The 13227-nt window shown below is 41.7% G+C and overlaps 1 protein-coding gene across 3 annotated transcripts in view; it reads right to left on the reverse strand.

The window, feature by feature from the left end:
* Positions 1-507: 507 nt before the first annotated feature.
* The window catches only part of NFKBIZ (NFKB inhibitor zeta), a 33708-nt gene continuing 20988 nt past the window's right edge, over positions 508-13227 (reverse strand). The window contains exons 1-12 of one of the 3 annotated variants that reach the window (XM_032150268.2): positions 11698-12110; positions 9383-9522; positions 8801-8831; positions 8579-8682; positions 7704-8476; positions 6879-6984; positions 6354-6500; positions 6104-6167; positions 5645-5814; positions 4371-4481; positions 4072-4239; positions 508-3181 (exon numbers count right to left, since the gene is read on the reverse strand). In XM_032150268.2, coding sequence (XP_032006159.1) covers positions 3098-3181; positions 4072-4239; positions 4371-4481; positions 5645-5814; positions 6104-6167; positions 6354-6500; positions 6879-6984; positions 7704-8476; positions 8579-8682; positions 8801-8831; positions 9383-9522; positions 11698-11986 — 2187 coding nt within the window. In that variant the 5' untranslated portion in view covers positions 11987-12110 and the 3' untranslated portion in view covers positions 508-3097. Of the gene's footprint in view, positions 3182-4071; positions 4240-4370; positions 4482-5644; positions 5815-6103; positions 6168-6353; positions 6501-6878; positions 6985-7703; positions 8477-8578; positions 8683-8800; positions 8832-9382; positions 9523-11697; positions 12111-13227 lie in introns of those variants that run through there. The other 2 variants (XM_032150269.2, XM_032150270.2) reach the window with 2 other exon arrangements.

A 13227-nucleotide genomic window follows, 5' to 3' on the forward strand; every position in this document is an offset into this window, starting at 1 on the left:
TATTTGCATTTTCCAGGAAAAGGATTCATAGCTTTCACCAGATTCTCAAAACAGCTGTTAAGAACTAGAATATATGTGCAGTAATTGTAATGACATACTGACAGATATTGATGTGTTTGTTCTCACACATGTCAAAATGGCTTGCTGGCAAAGGGAAGAACCTTTCCCAAGTTTACATCTCTCTAAGGATGATCCTGGTAATCTCCAAACTGTTATTCCTATGATTCACTGCTTCCACTTAGCTTTTTTTTTTTTTAGCATCTAAACATGTGAATGATCGACAGCATCTATTAAACTTCCATGATAATTTCAAAACCTAACACACTTCTCCTAGTAAACTTAGCAAATAGATTTTGATGTTAAATCTTCTATACTTTCAGGAAACATGTTCTCCAAAAAGCCCAAATTAACATAAATTAACTCAAAGGTATTTAAAATCGTCAATAGTACTTTTTCTATCTAGGGAAATAAGGCACTAGGAAAAGAAAATGCACGTAAGACAAATAATATTAGTGAATTAGTTTATTTAAAACCATCAGTTTTTCCAATGTGAATGGACTGGTTCATATCCCACCATATTTAGAGATACAAGGTGATTATAACCAACGTGTCTACAAGACATACTGGGTCAAACAATGTGATCAATCCAAGGGTATCTTTTTAAAAAGAATGTAAGTACTCAGCTGCAAAGATAAGTTAGTCACTAATGAGATTTCTTTTTAAAAAAAAAAAGGTTTTTAATGAGTCAAATTTATTACAAAAACTTAGTGTGTAATCAAAGCCAAATGCATTCCTCAGGCATGCCAGCGGCAAGCAAAATAATGTAAATAGAATGTTATTAAAAAATAAAACTTTCTCTGAATGATATATATAAAACATCATGGCATATTATCATCATTTAACAATAGAAAACAGGAAGACATGTTTCAATATTGACTTTTTGTTGTTTCTATAAAGGTAAAAAAAATAAAAATTTCAACAGAACACATAAATTAGAAATTCTAGAGGGTAAGTCATAAAGAGGTGTTCTCTTCCATGCAACTGCCAGCCGGGCATGGTGGCTCACTCCTATAATCCCAGCACTTTGGGAGGCTAAGGCAGGCAGATGGCATGAGCTCAGGAGTTCAAGACCAGCCTGAGCAAGGTGGCAAGATCCTGCTTCTACCAAAAATAAAAAATGAGCCAGGCAAGGGGTGCACACCTGTAGTCCCAGCTACTCAGAAGGCTCAGGCAGGAGGATCACTTGAGCCCAGGTCAAGGCTGAAGTGAGCCAACAACACGCCACTGCACTCCAGCCTGGGCGTTAGAGCAAGACCCTGTCTAGGGAGAAAAAAAAAAAAAAAGCATGCAATTCCCTACAAATAATGTCTAATTTCAATGCATGAGAAAAAGCATCTTTACAATTCAAATATATCTTTCAGCCAGTAAAGGAACAACTCCGTAACTCCCCATCTGCTTTATCTACAAAGACTTAGTGATTACACAATAAAAACTCCTTAGAATTGTAAAAAATTTTTTAAATAGCAACAATTCACTTGTTTCTTTTCTATTTTATTGACTTATACATTTCAAATATGACCATGTTAATGACCAAGTATGTACAATATTTTTAAGGACAAAAATAACAATTATATACAGTTTGCAAAGATCAAATTCTAACCATGGACACCTTTCATCTAGTCCAGTGAATGAAGCCTGTCCCATGCCAGTAACTCCCAGGGACTGCCTAGGGCCAAATGAAGCCTCAATGCTGTATTTACCTTTTTCCTTTCACATGCTTTCATTTTTCTTAAAGAAACATTTACAATATACCTGCTTTGAAACTGTCAATAGCTACATTAATAATGTTTTGTGCCACAAATCAAAGTCCTTTCCTACTCAAAAGCTACTGTTAATTAAAGGCAATGTTACCATTGAGATCAAATTCAGATGTCTAGATCCCAGATACCTGGGTATGAAATATGCAAATCTGCCAAGAGAAATTAGATATTTTTCTTCTTTTCTTTTAAGATAACCCACTATATAATAGTGAACTAAATATGTTTGTTTCATAGAAACAACTTACATTTGCCAATATAAGGCAAATGGTCTATGTACAGATACATCAGGACTGCCTAACTGACAGTGAGTGTTGCTAGCCAGGCTCCATGCTAATGGAGCTAATATGGTGGAGCTCTCTGCTGAATGGACTTTCCTTTCAGGACACGTCGGATCTGGAAGAGAAACAAATAAAATTTGTGAGGTTTATTTCTCATGGCCAATGGGGTGTATTTCCTTCTGAGTTTCATTCCTTTCTTATACAATCTACACTACTACTATTAACTTGTAAGTATACGAAGAAATACACACAATACTTCTCAAGATTTTGAGGTGACTTTTAAAAATAATAAACTTCTTTTAAAGCTTATTTCAGATATCTTATAATAATCTTTGGGTTCAAGAAAGTAAAACATCTCCATTAAAAATTATCTGAAGTTGAAAATCTCCATAAACTTGACCCCTATATTCTTTTCCTGATCTTTACTCTTGCTATTTGTGAGAACATTTAATATAAGGCAGTAATTAAGGCATATTATAATATCTCACTTATCTCGAAGTCAGCCTCAACTAACAGGAACACAAAACCCACATTTTATGATACACACACAAGTAAATCCTTAATACCATTCAAGTCAAAACAGCTGTCATGATATCCAAGTATTAAAGCATCTACACGTAACTTCATGGATCACAGAAAAGATCCCGGCTCATTCAGAGTGATTCATTTTACATCCCAGTCTGACACATTTTATTTTCTATCTCTCAGCCTCCAGCAGATTAGAAGCAACAATTTAGAAGAAAGGAGATTGGGGTAGGGGATACAATTGATAGCTGCTAAGAGGAAACACACGACCACAGTAAGACAATAAAAGCCAGGGGAAAGAGCCTCTACCTGCCCAATACACACAAAATACCAAAGCAAAAAGGAGATAATCTGAGAACATTTAATGAAGAGTTAAATGGCTTAATACCTCAATAATCCCTGAGAGCATAGTTATATGACTGCACACCACAAACAGTGAAGTAGAAGCAAATACTGGGCTTAGGACTCTGCCTTTTACAAGTTAATGATGGTTCTGGTCCTTGGAACCTCTCTGAGTATCAATTTTCTCAGTTGAAACTTGAAACTTGCAAAGTTCTTCTATTAAATGATATACATGAAAACGTTTTACAAACTATGGAAAGATTCTTTCTAAATTACAAAGAGCTGTATAAATAGGGGCTACTATAACATTATGGTCATAATGACAGCTCAGAATCAAAGAAAAAGCTAAACTGCATTCCACATATTTTATTTTGTGATTAGTAAAGTATGTAATGACCTACCCACAGCCACAATCCCCCTCATTCCTCCCAGGAAAAGAGTTCCATCAAAAACACTTTAAGTTCTTGAAAGAATAAGTTCTTGTTATCTAAAAAGTTTACTCATGAAACTATTCAATCCTCAATGATAATATATAACCATATTTGATGAATAAAGCATTAATTCTGCTTAAAGTACAAAATATTTCTAGGTTTGAAATTACATAAGTAATTTTTCCATTTTTTTGTTCGGTATCACTTCATAGACAGAAATAATTCCAACTATTGATGTTCACTGAGCTCTTACTCTGTACCTGGGACTATTGTGAGCACTCCACATGTAACAACTCATTTAATATCCACAATATTTGAAGGCTCGTTATCTTACAAGACTAAGATTCTCTTTCCTTGGTATCTGCAGGAACCTTGGTACCTTCTCTTTCCGAACCTTAAGCCATTCTGACTTACTCTAACCCGAAGTGTGTGTCACAGAATACTACCTGACCTCTAACCATTTTGAGTCTATGGATAAACCCTCAAATTTCTTAATTGCTCTGTTTCCAAAGGAAGAGTAACTCCACAATGCTATGACGGCTACCAGGAGACACAGACACTGATAGAGTCCACCTGAAGAGCAACAGCTGGCCTTCACCCTGCACAGCCTCATCTCCCTTTATGTTTCAGACTGGAGTGCCAAAAAGTACTTCCTCTCCCTCCTGTGCCTCTCACCTGTTCTCCCACAGGGCCATCGGGAACCAAATGCACTGGCTGTTCGTTCTCCAAGTTCCGAGTACTTGGGTCTGCTCCCTTCCTCATCAACAGGCGGACGGCATCTAATTGTGTCAACCGATACTGCAGACTGGCAGCAACATGGAGGGCAGTGTTGCCATTGTAAGCCTGAAGACAAAGAAATGAATTAACAGACATCAGGGAGGGGGAAATTTCATGAAAGGAGCTCGAAAACTTTGAGAGGGTGTACAGAAGGCCATTCCAACTCTGGTGTGGTTATTAAAGCTTTCTAAAAGTACCTTTGCATTCACAAAAGACAGGCAACTGGGCAGCTCCAAAAAGAGGCGAATGAGTTCCAGATTTGCTTCTTCAGCTGCCAAATGCAGGGCTGTGCGGCCACTTTTGCGATCCTTGTCAAAGGCAAGAGGGAGGAAAAAAGAAAAGAAAATCCAGATACCATGCCTCAGAATACACTTTTCACCCAGTCTCTTGAATGTCTGATTCAGCTTCAGAGACTCACTTTGAATGCTCCCTTCTCCACAATGCCTTAATCCCAAGCTAAATGGAATCTTTTATTCCTCTTAAATTTCCTATTAATTTGCCTATATGCCTCTTGTCACAATGTACCTTTTTATACAGTGACCATAAAATGTAGAAAAATAAATGATACTTTTAAATCCTATGTCATAACATACCAGTAAACCATTTATTATGTATTCACCTGCATTTCCAGACTTGGTAGCCTCTCTGTAGAGTTATATTTAGCTATATCTCTCACCTCTTTTACTAGTCAGTAAGCCTCAAGGGTCCAAACGGTTTATGACTTAGGCATTTTTCCCCCATATACTCAGTGAATAAAACCAAAATTTTAAAATAATAAACTATTTTCCAGCTTAAAAACCAGAAGATGAATTCCACATCCTACAACAATGAAGAAACCCTTACAAAAAGCACTACCTTTATTCTCAGTGTATGAAAATGGAAGCCAAAATGACAATATCAATTCCAAGCATTTTCTTTACCTTTCAAAGACTATTTATTTTATACCTAAATGACCTTTCCGATAATAATTCATGGATTTAAAGCAAATCAAGAAAACACATGAAATGATCTGTTAAAATCTGGGCTTCTTGGCCGGGCGCGGTGGCTCACGCCTGTAATCCCAGAACTTTGGGAGGCCGAGGCGGGCGGATAACGAGGTTAGGAGATCGAGACCATCCTGGCTAACACGGTGAAACCTCGTCTCTACTAAAAATAAAAAAATTAGCTGGGTGTGGTGGTGGGCGCCTGTAGTCCCAGCTACTTGGGAGGCTGAGGCAGGAGAATCGCCTGAACCGGGGAGTCGGAGGTTGCAGTGAGCCAAGATCGCACCACTGCACTCCAGCCTGGGCGACAGAGTGAGACTCCGCCTCAAAAAAAAAAAAATCTGGGCTTCTTAACCACTCATACATTGCTACTCACACCATTAATTTCAAAAAAAAAAAAGGAAGTTTGAATCCGTACTTGGAAGGAAGGTCTTTTGCTATAACCAGTTTCTCCCCTACCCTATCTTAAACCTTTTCTGTGAATTTACCTTCGCTTCCACCGCTGCTCCCATTTGAATTAGGCACTTAATGGTATCAACCAGACTCTTATTCTTCAGTAAAAGCTCCTGAACTTCAGGTGAATGAGGCTGTTGATTTCTCTGGAGTTCATGGACCACAGCATTGTGGGCTATGACTGCACAGTGAAGAGGAGTCAGGCCTAGAAGAAAAGTATAATCAAGCAGTGGTCGAGCATCCCATCAGGTCTTTTGGTCCTTCTATAATGACAAATGTTGAGGATGGCCTCTAATTTAACCTACAAATGGGCTCCACAAGAACTAGTAAGGTAATCTGAATATAGTCTCTTTTTGGGTCTCGGTGCTAATTTTACCTACAGAATATTTTAGCTTTAATTACCTTCCTTCTTAGTATGATACTTAGCACCCTTAGACCTTATGGGTCCCCCTCTCTAAGTGGCTCTGAATCTCATAAAAGTTTCAGTTGCTTACCATCGTAGTTAGTTGCCTCAAGATCCACAAACTGATTACTTCCCACTGCTCCCTTCTGAATCGCCTGCAGATTTTAAAAACAGACATCTGTTAGCAACACAAGCTGCGCATATACCTATTAGAATCCCCAAGAAATGAGTAAGTTAACTCAAAATAGATTATTCCAGCAGGCAACCTATATCCAACTTCTAATATCCAACTCTATCTCTCTGGCCTTGCAATGATGGAAGCCTGGTTTGCTGCCTCTTACCTGAAGCACCTGGGAGTGGCCCTTCTCAGCACAGACATGCAGAGGTGTTCTTCCCCAGCAGTCTGTGGTGTTCACCTGTGCCCCAAGGTTCACCAGATCCTGCACAATGAGATGCTGATTGGCAGCCACTGCCACCTGAAAGGCACTCTGTGGATATCGAGAGGAAAAAAGATATTTTAAACATACAATGTTATCGTAACAAGGAATATGAAACTAAACTATGACTGAGGGAAAAACCCACATAGAGAAAATAAATCCTTTGAATAAGCAATCAGATACTGTAAGACAAGGAAACTAAAGTAAGCCTAGGGTGTGACTTTATTACTCTCAGTGTTTGGTCAAACAGCTACAAAGTTAACGTTAATAACTTCAAGGTTGATGGTAGCAAAAAGTCAACATCTCAAAGTTAATATTAACTAAACTCTCTTGATCTTGAGCTCTAAGATGATCTGCACATAAGGCTGGTCATCATTCCCTTCACCATGACCCCCTCTTTGCCATTTCAGACTCTGTCAAGGTCCTCACCTGTCCATTGTGCTCTTTAATATCCAGCATGCGAAGTGCATTCATCTTTCTTGCAAGAACATAGGAAAGTGCCCTTCTCCCTTGGGCAACAGCGATATGAAGGAACCTGGGGAACATGGAAAGGAAAGCAGGTGAATTACTTCTGATTTCACTAAGTTGTTCTTTTGGGAAAAAAAAAAAAAAAATCTTCCTTTAGCCCCCTTTTTATATATTGGTACACTCAAATGAAACATTACAAAGCATAATTTGTCTTTTCTGCTATACTGATAATACACCCCAGCTGGAACAGGATGGGTTAGGCTATCAGAAATAAAAGAAAAAGAAGAATGTCAAGCACCATGCTATCACCTTAAATCTATTATTTTTAATACTCATAAAACCCCTATACAAGAGGTATTATCATTTTACATGTCAAGGAACTGAGACATAAGGAGGTTAAATAACTTGCCCAAGGCCACAAAGGCATCAGGACAGATTAAGATCAATCTACAAACCAACTCACAGTTTATCCCTAATCATGATCTAATTGTTTCTGTTCTACAGACATAGTCTACGCTGGTCTTCCAAACTCAACTAATCAAGAAGACACAGATATTTTTATCAATTTAGAACAGATTATTTGTTCAGCCAAAAAAATTTTTTGAAGGAAAACCCTTTCTTGACATACTAGCTATCACTGAGTGGCGGTTTCTATCTACACTAGTCATCTTGGTTAGCCAACCACTAACTAAGGTATACCTTGGTACACCCTAGAAAAATTCTACACTCACTAGTCCAACAAGTGTGACTTACCTAATTAAGAACATGAGATAAAAGGATACTCACGTGTCACCATCTGCATCCTTTGAAAGAAACTGGTCTTGGGAAATATTTGCCAATTTGCTTTCTTCCTGCTCCACTTGCCACTGAAAAAATGATTTCCCTAACTGTATGGTGTTCATTGGATTTCCCATGTTTGAGAATGGCAGTGAAGTGTTTGAAGAGTCAGAGGCCATCTCGTGCCCTGCCATGGCCTCACAGGCGCTGCTGGGCATCATGCTGAAGCTGTGCAAGTGAGCATCATTTTGCTGCTGAACACTGGAGGAAGTCTGAATGGGATTAGCAATATTCTCAGAATCCCTTTGATCATTAAGAAGGGAAACTAAGCTTTGGTTTGGGCAAAACTGTGATTCTTGACCATCAAAGAGGTTTGGTTCGTAAGCGGGGGACTGGGGAGGTATGGAAAAAGGACTGTATTCCAGAGTTGGTTTGTGGGTGTAGTGTGGCTGCTGCTCTACATGCTGGTTCTGTGGAGAATACTGGTACAGGGAAACCTGGTCTATCATTTGTTGGGAGCCCCTGACTTGGAATGGTTGGCATTTCTGAGGTGGAGAAAAGACCTGCCCTCCATGGAAGTCCTGACACTGCTCTGCGGGGGAGCTCTGAGGAACCACGGCGGGGTTCACCCAGCTAACTTGAACTGTGTTCAGGGAAACGGGGCTGCATTCATTCTTAATGTTGATAATGTTCTGAAGCAGATCAGCACTGCTGTCCTGTTTGGGTTCATTGAGATGAACATCTTCCATGCTCTCCCCAGGCGTTGGTGTTTGAGGTGGTGTCTGGAAAGAAGGAAAATGCAACTTGCACACTCACTTCCTTCTAAAATTATCCCAGGAATAATATTCCAAAGGATAGTCAGAGGAAAATGGTAAGATACTTACCAAAAATTGGGAATGCAACAGAGCTGGCCTTTTGCAAGCTGGTCCATCAGACAACGAATCGGGCCCTTTCCTTTTCCCACTATATGATACTGTGTTCTTCAATTCTGTACCCAAAGGAATACAGCCTCTGTCATCATTTTATTTTATAAATGTTACCCATAATTACACTCTATTATTTTACTCCAAAGCCCAGAAAAAATTACAAATACAAGTAACTCTTACCTCTGAACTGTTCTATGTTCACACCTTGTGTCTATAAAGAAAAAAGTTTCCAATTTAGTGTATACAAAATGACTTCCTCTTAATATACATCAATAAGTAGGCTTATCTCTACCACCCTTTAGATTTATGGTAATCTATAGGGTGGTAGATTTATGGTAAGATTTATACCATAAATCTCTGATATGGTTTTTCTATCAATATTTATTTTCTATGTCAATTTTTATTCTATCTTGCAACTTCCTCATTTTCACTTTCACCTTAGCTCAAGGCAGGTCAAGATGAAATTAATAAGACCATTTGATTTTTCCCTTTCTAGTTAAAATGTTCCACTTCAGTTGAGTGTCTGAACTTGCCTTCATTTATTCACTCATTAAGTTTCTCTTGCCCACCTACCAGGTGTCTGGCACTGGGCTAAGTAGGATATAACAGATCAGACAAATATGGTCTCTGTCCTATGGACTTTGTCATCTATGAAAAATTTCAAGTGACTTACTTGATGACTGGACCTAGGTCATCATAATAACCCTGACAGACTAACCCCTCTCCCGAACTCTGTACTCAAAACAGAAAAATAGATGTCACCTTAAAATCATCCACAGCTTGGCCAGAAGCCTTCTGTTTATGACTTCGGATGTGCAACAGGAGTTCCTTCACCGAGTTCTTTACCCGAACACCTTGAAAGGGGCCTCTCTGCTGCCTGCCAACCCCCATATGGGGCTCAACTGTTCAGAAGAAAACAAAACATATTCCTGGTTAAATATCTTCACAGACATAAATGTTAATAATCCCAAAAGTATAGCTGTTGCCTAATGTATAAAGTCCCCAAGCAGCAGATGGCAAAACCTTTCCAACTTGCTCTGGTCAATCAATGGCCTTGTGAGTCCCGATCTCTGCTCAAGGGTCCTAAGTTGCCTGATACCCTTCTCTACTGGGTACCCTAAGAAATTAAAGCTCATAAAAATTTGGTCAAGGATCCTCAGAGCCAATAGGTAAACGCAAATTAAGCCTCTCTCTCAGCTCTAAACACCCATGAGAGTGGATCACATTTTTTTCTCAGCCCTAACCACCCATGAGAATGGATGACAGATTTTGCCATCCTGACTCTCATAGTTCTATAATTATTCTTGACTTTGGAAAAACTTTGGGAAGCAAGTGATAAATGATGCACTTCTAGCTTTTTAAACCAATGGTTTTATGTTCACATAGAAATTTTAAAGCCTATCAATTCCGCTTACCTAAGAAGGCACAAAACAACTTCTTTTAAAGATCTCAACGTACCAGAACCTGACAATTAACAATGTCTTAGATTTATGTCTTATTATTTCCTTCAATTCAACTGTGCCAAAAAAGCTGCTTAAATTCACTGAGCTTAAACACATTTCTACATATGCACACAGATTTCCCCTCATTGACTGTTTTTGGAATTACACAGGTCTTCTAAGTAAAAAGGAAATATGCTTGTTTCACTTTTAAACTTTGAAATACACTTTAGCATTTGGTATACAAGTACAGTACTCCACTTCTGATCACTATTATGTCACAACCTCTTAGTATGTGTGCTGAACACAAATTCACAAAGTCAGGAAATGAATAATTCAGCCGCTCCATCAAGTGTACAAAAATAAGATGGGGCAAGAAACAACGCATAATTTGAACATACGTATCTATCATAAATACATGAGATAAACAGTTCAATGATAGGGTAAGTGAAACATTAGTTGGCTTTATTTGTAAGTTTTTGATTTCAAGAGATCAAAAAAAAGTTCTGGATTTCAAGAGATACCAGAATTGCCAGAATCTAACACAGCATTTTTCTGGAATGACAGCAGTTAATAATCCAACGTCACAGAGAGAAAAAAATGCAGTTTCAGAAATCCCCTGTGGCTGTGTGGTAAACCAAGGGACCAGCAAAACAGTTTCAGCCAGATGAAGGCCAAATGGGGAAGAAAAGGTTCTAAACACACATTCTTTCTGGATCTGCTACACAGTGGTTTAAATCGCTTTTCGGATGATTTTAAATGACTTAAAATGAAAATGAGAAATCACTTTTTAAAATAAATAACAACCAAAACAGGAGTGGCTAAGAGTGGGAAATACCGGAAAGAGACGTTCTTTAAAATCATGCTAATTACTCTCAACGTTCAACTATCGAGGCGTTCTTCTAGCCTACCCACAGGGGCATCCTGTTTTCCCCCAAATTATGCAATTCGGTTCACTAAGAAAGGAAACCAATTCGCAGCCGATGAAAGATAACATTACGTCTTTCTCTGCTAGATATGGCTTATCCATTTTTTTAAGGCACACACAACAAAAACAAGACCGCAAAAATTCCGGGCAGACTTCCGAAACTCGCCAAACTGAAGGCATAACTTGAGTTGGTTTTCAGCCCGGCTTCACCTTGATAACAACAGTTTCCTTTTCTTTGACGGTCAAGTCTTTTTACTGAAAAATTCCGTAAAAACTGAGAAATAAGTCATGACCTTTAACGCAATTTCCAAACCCTTATCCTCTGCTACAGCTTTTCACTAAAATAGTCACGAAGAAAATTACACCTACATCAGACCCCAAATCTCATCATAGTATATTAATTATGACTCAACAAATCTGCTTCTTAGCGAGCGATCTCCTGGTCACTCGCCCGGCAGTCAGAGCTCGGCTGAGCGGTTTCTGAAGCCCCGAGGCCCGCGGGAGGGCGCCGGTTCCCCGGGCCGGCGAAGGGCCTGTAGGTCTGGCAAGCGCCCGGCCCGGGCAAGGCAGGGAGTGGTAACTGATGGCTAAGGTGCGTACGTCCTAGCTCTAAGGAGGGCGCAGGGGCCACCCTCCATCTGGGGAGTCCCGCTCCCAACCTCCTAGGCGTGCGCGCCCCGAGGACGCAGAGGTGCGGGGCCGGCGGGTACCTGGCAGGCGCTCGGCGCGGGCGCCGCCTCTCGGCCGGGACTCCACGGCGCCGCAGGAGGACACCGACGACGCAGAGGAGAAGTCGGAGGAGTCGGAGCCGGGCGATCCGGGCGCCGAGGGGCCCGGGACCGAGCAGCTGGCGTCGCAGGCGCCCGGGGCGGCGGCGGGCGGCGACGCGCCGTAGAAGTAGCTCAAGTTGAGCGGGCTGGTCATGAGGCCGCAGCCGCCCGCCGCGTCCCGCAGCCCCTCTCCGCCGCGGCTGTCGTCCAGCAGCTTGTCCACAATCATGCTCCCAGGCTGGGCGCTCGGGGACCCCGACACCTGCGCCACCGGCTCGCTGCGCGCGGCTGCCTCCCGGACGGGCTCAGGGAGCTGTCGGCGGGCGGACTGCGCGGGCCGGTACGGGCGCGGCGCGGGGCGCCAGGGTATTTAACCGGCCGCCGCGTTCGCCGACCTCCCCGGCGCCCGGCCCGGCCATTGGCGGCGCCCGGGCCGCCTCCCAGCCCCTCCTCCGGATGCGTCCGATTTCCAGTAAAATGCACAGGATGAGGCAATACGCCCTCCGCCCTCCGCCCTCGCCCCGCCCGTCCGGCTCCGCCCAGACCGACCGGTTGTTTGCCTGCCCTTCACCTGGAAGCCCCGACAGCGCGCGGACTTCCGCCTCCCGCCTCCGGGACCCCGACCCTCACCCGGGCCAGCCCTGCCCTCTAGGCCCCCGCTGGGCCTGGGCGCCGGGGGAGAGGGCGTGCGGCGCAGGGCTGGGCCTGCAGAGGGAGGCGGGAGTCAGTGGAGGGAACCAGTCGGCCTGGTTCTTGGGGACTGGCAAGTCCTGGAAGGAGCGCGCCCCGCACCCCTCTGCCTGCCCCAGCGCGGCGAGCTGTTAGCCCAGTTAAGGCATCTCTGGAAGGTTCTTAAGGGCCTGTCTCCTCCGGCGCCCCAGCGTAGCCTCCCTTCGCAAACATAGCGTTTGTCGACGTTTTTAGGCAACATCCCGAACTGAAAGAGATGTTGGAGCATTTTTATGTTCTCAAATTATCTGCTGGGACGGAAATAATGTTTTAGGTGCAGCCATGAATAAAAAGTAATGCCACACTTCTGTATCCTTCAATACTAGAACAAAGCCATCTTAGCAAAATAATAAATACACAAACATGTAGGTGCTGTATTATATGTAGATGTAATTTTTAAAATTCTGCATAGCTTTACATTGTATCTGATAAACTAATTTTGACCTTTCCTATCTTGAATACTTTTTTCCAATGGATTTATACAACTATTTGTTCAAGTCCAACTAGCAAAAAATGCGGGAATGATAAGGTTAAGTACACACATGCTATGTTTAAATAAACCGATTATGATTAAATAACACGAGGGATACAAAGTTCAGTGAGCCACCTAAAAAGAGAAACAACAGGTCTGGTAGAGGAAAAAGGAGGTCAGGAGGAAAATCTTTGCAGGGGTGGTGGCATTTAAGATAGGTCCTAAAGGATGGGTGGGATTGGGGCCCACAGCATTTACAGAAAGAATAA

Source organism: Hylobates moloch, unplaced genomic scaffold (assembly GCF_009828535.3).
Source record: "Hylobates moloch isolate HMO894 unplaced genomic scaffold, HMol_V3 SCAFFOLD_4, whole genome shotgun sequence".
NCBI lineage: Eukaryota > Metazoa > Chordata > Mammalia > Primates > Hylobatidae > Hylobates > Hylobates moloch.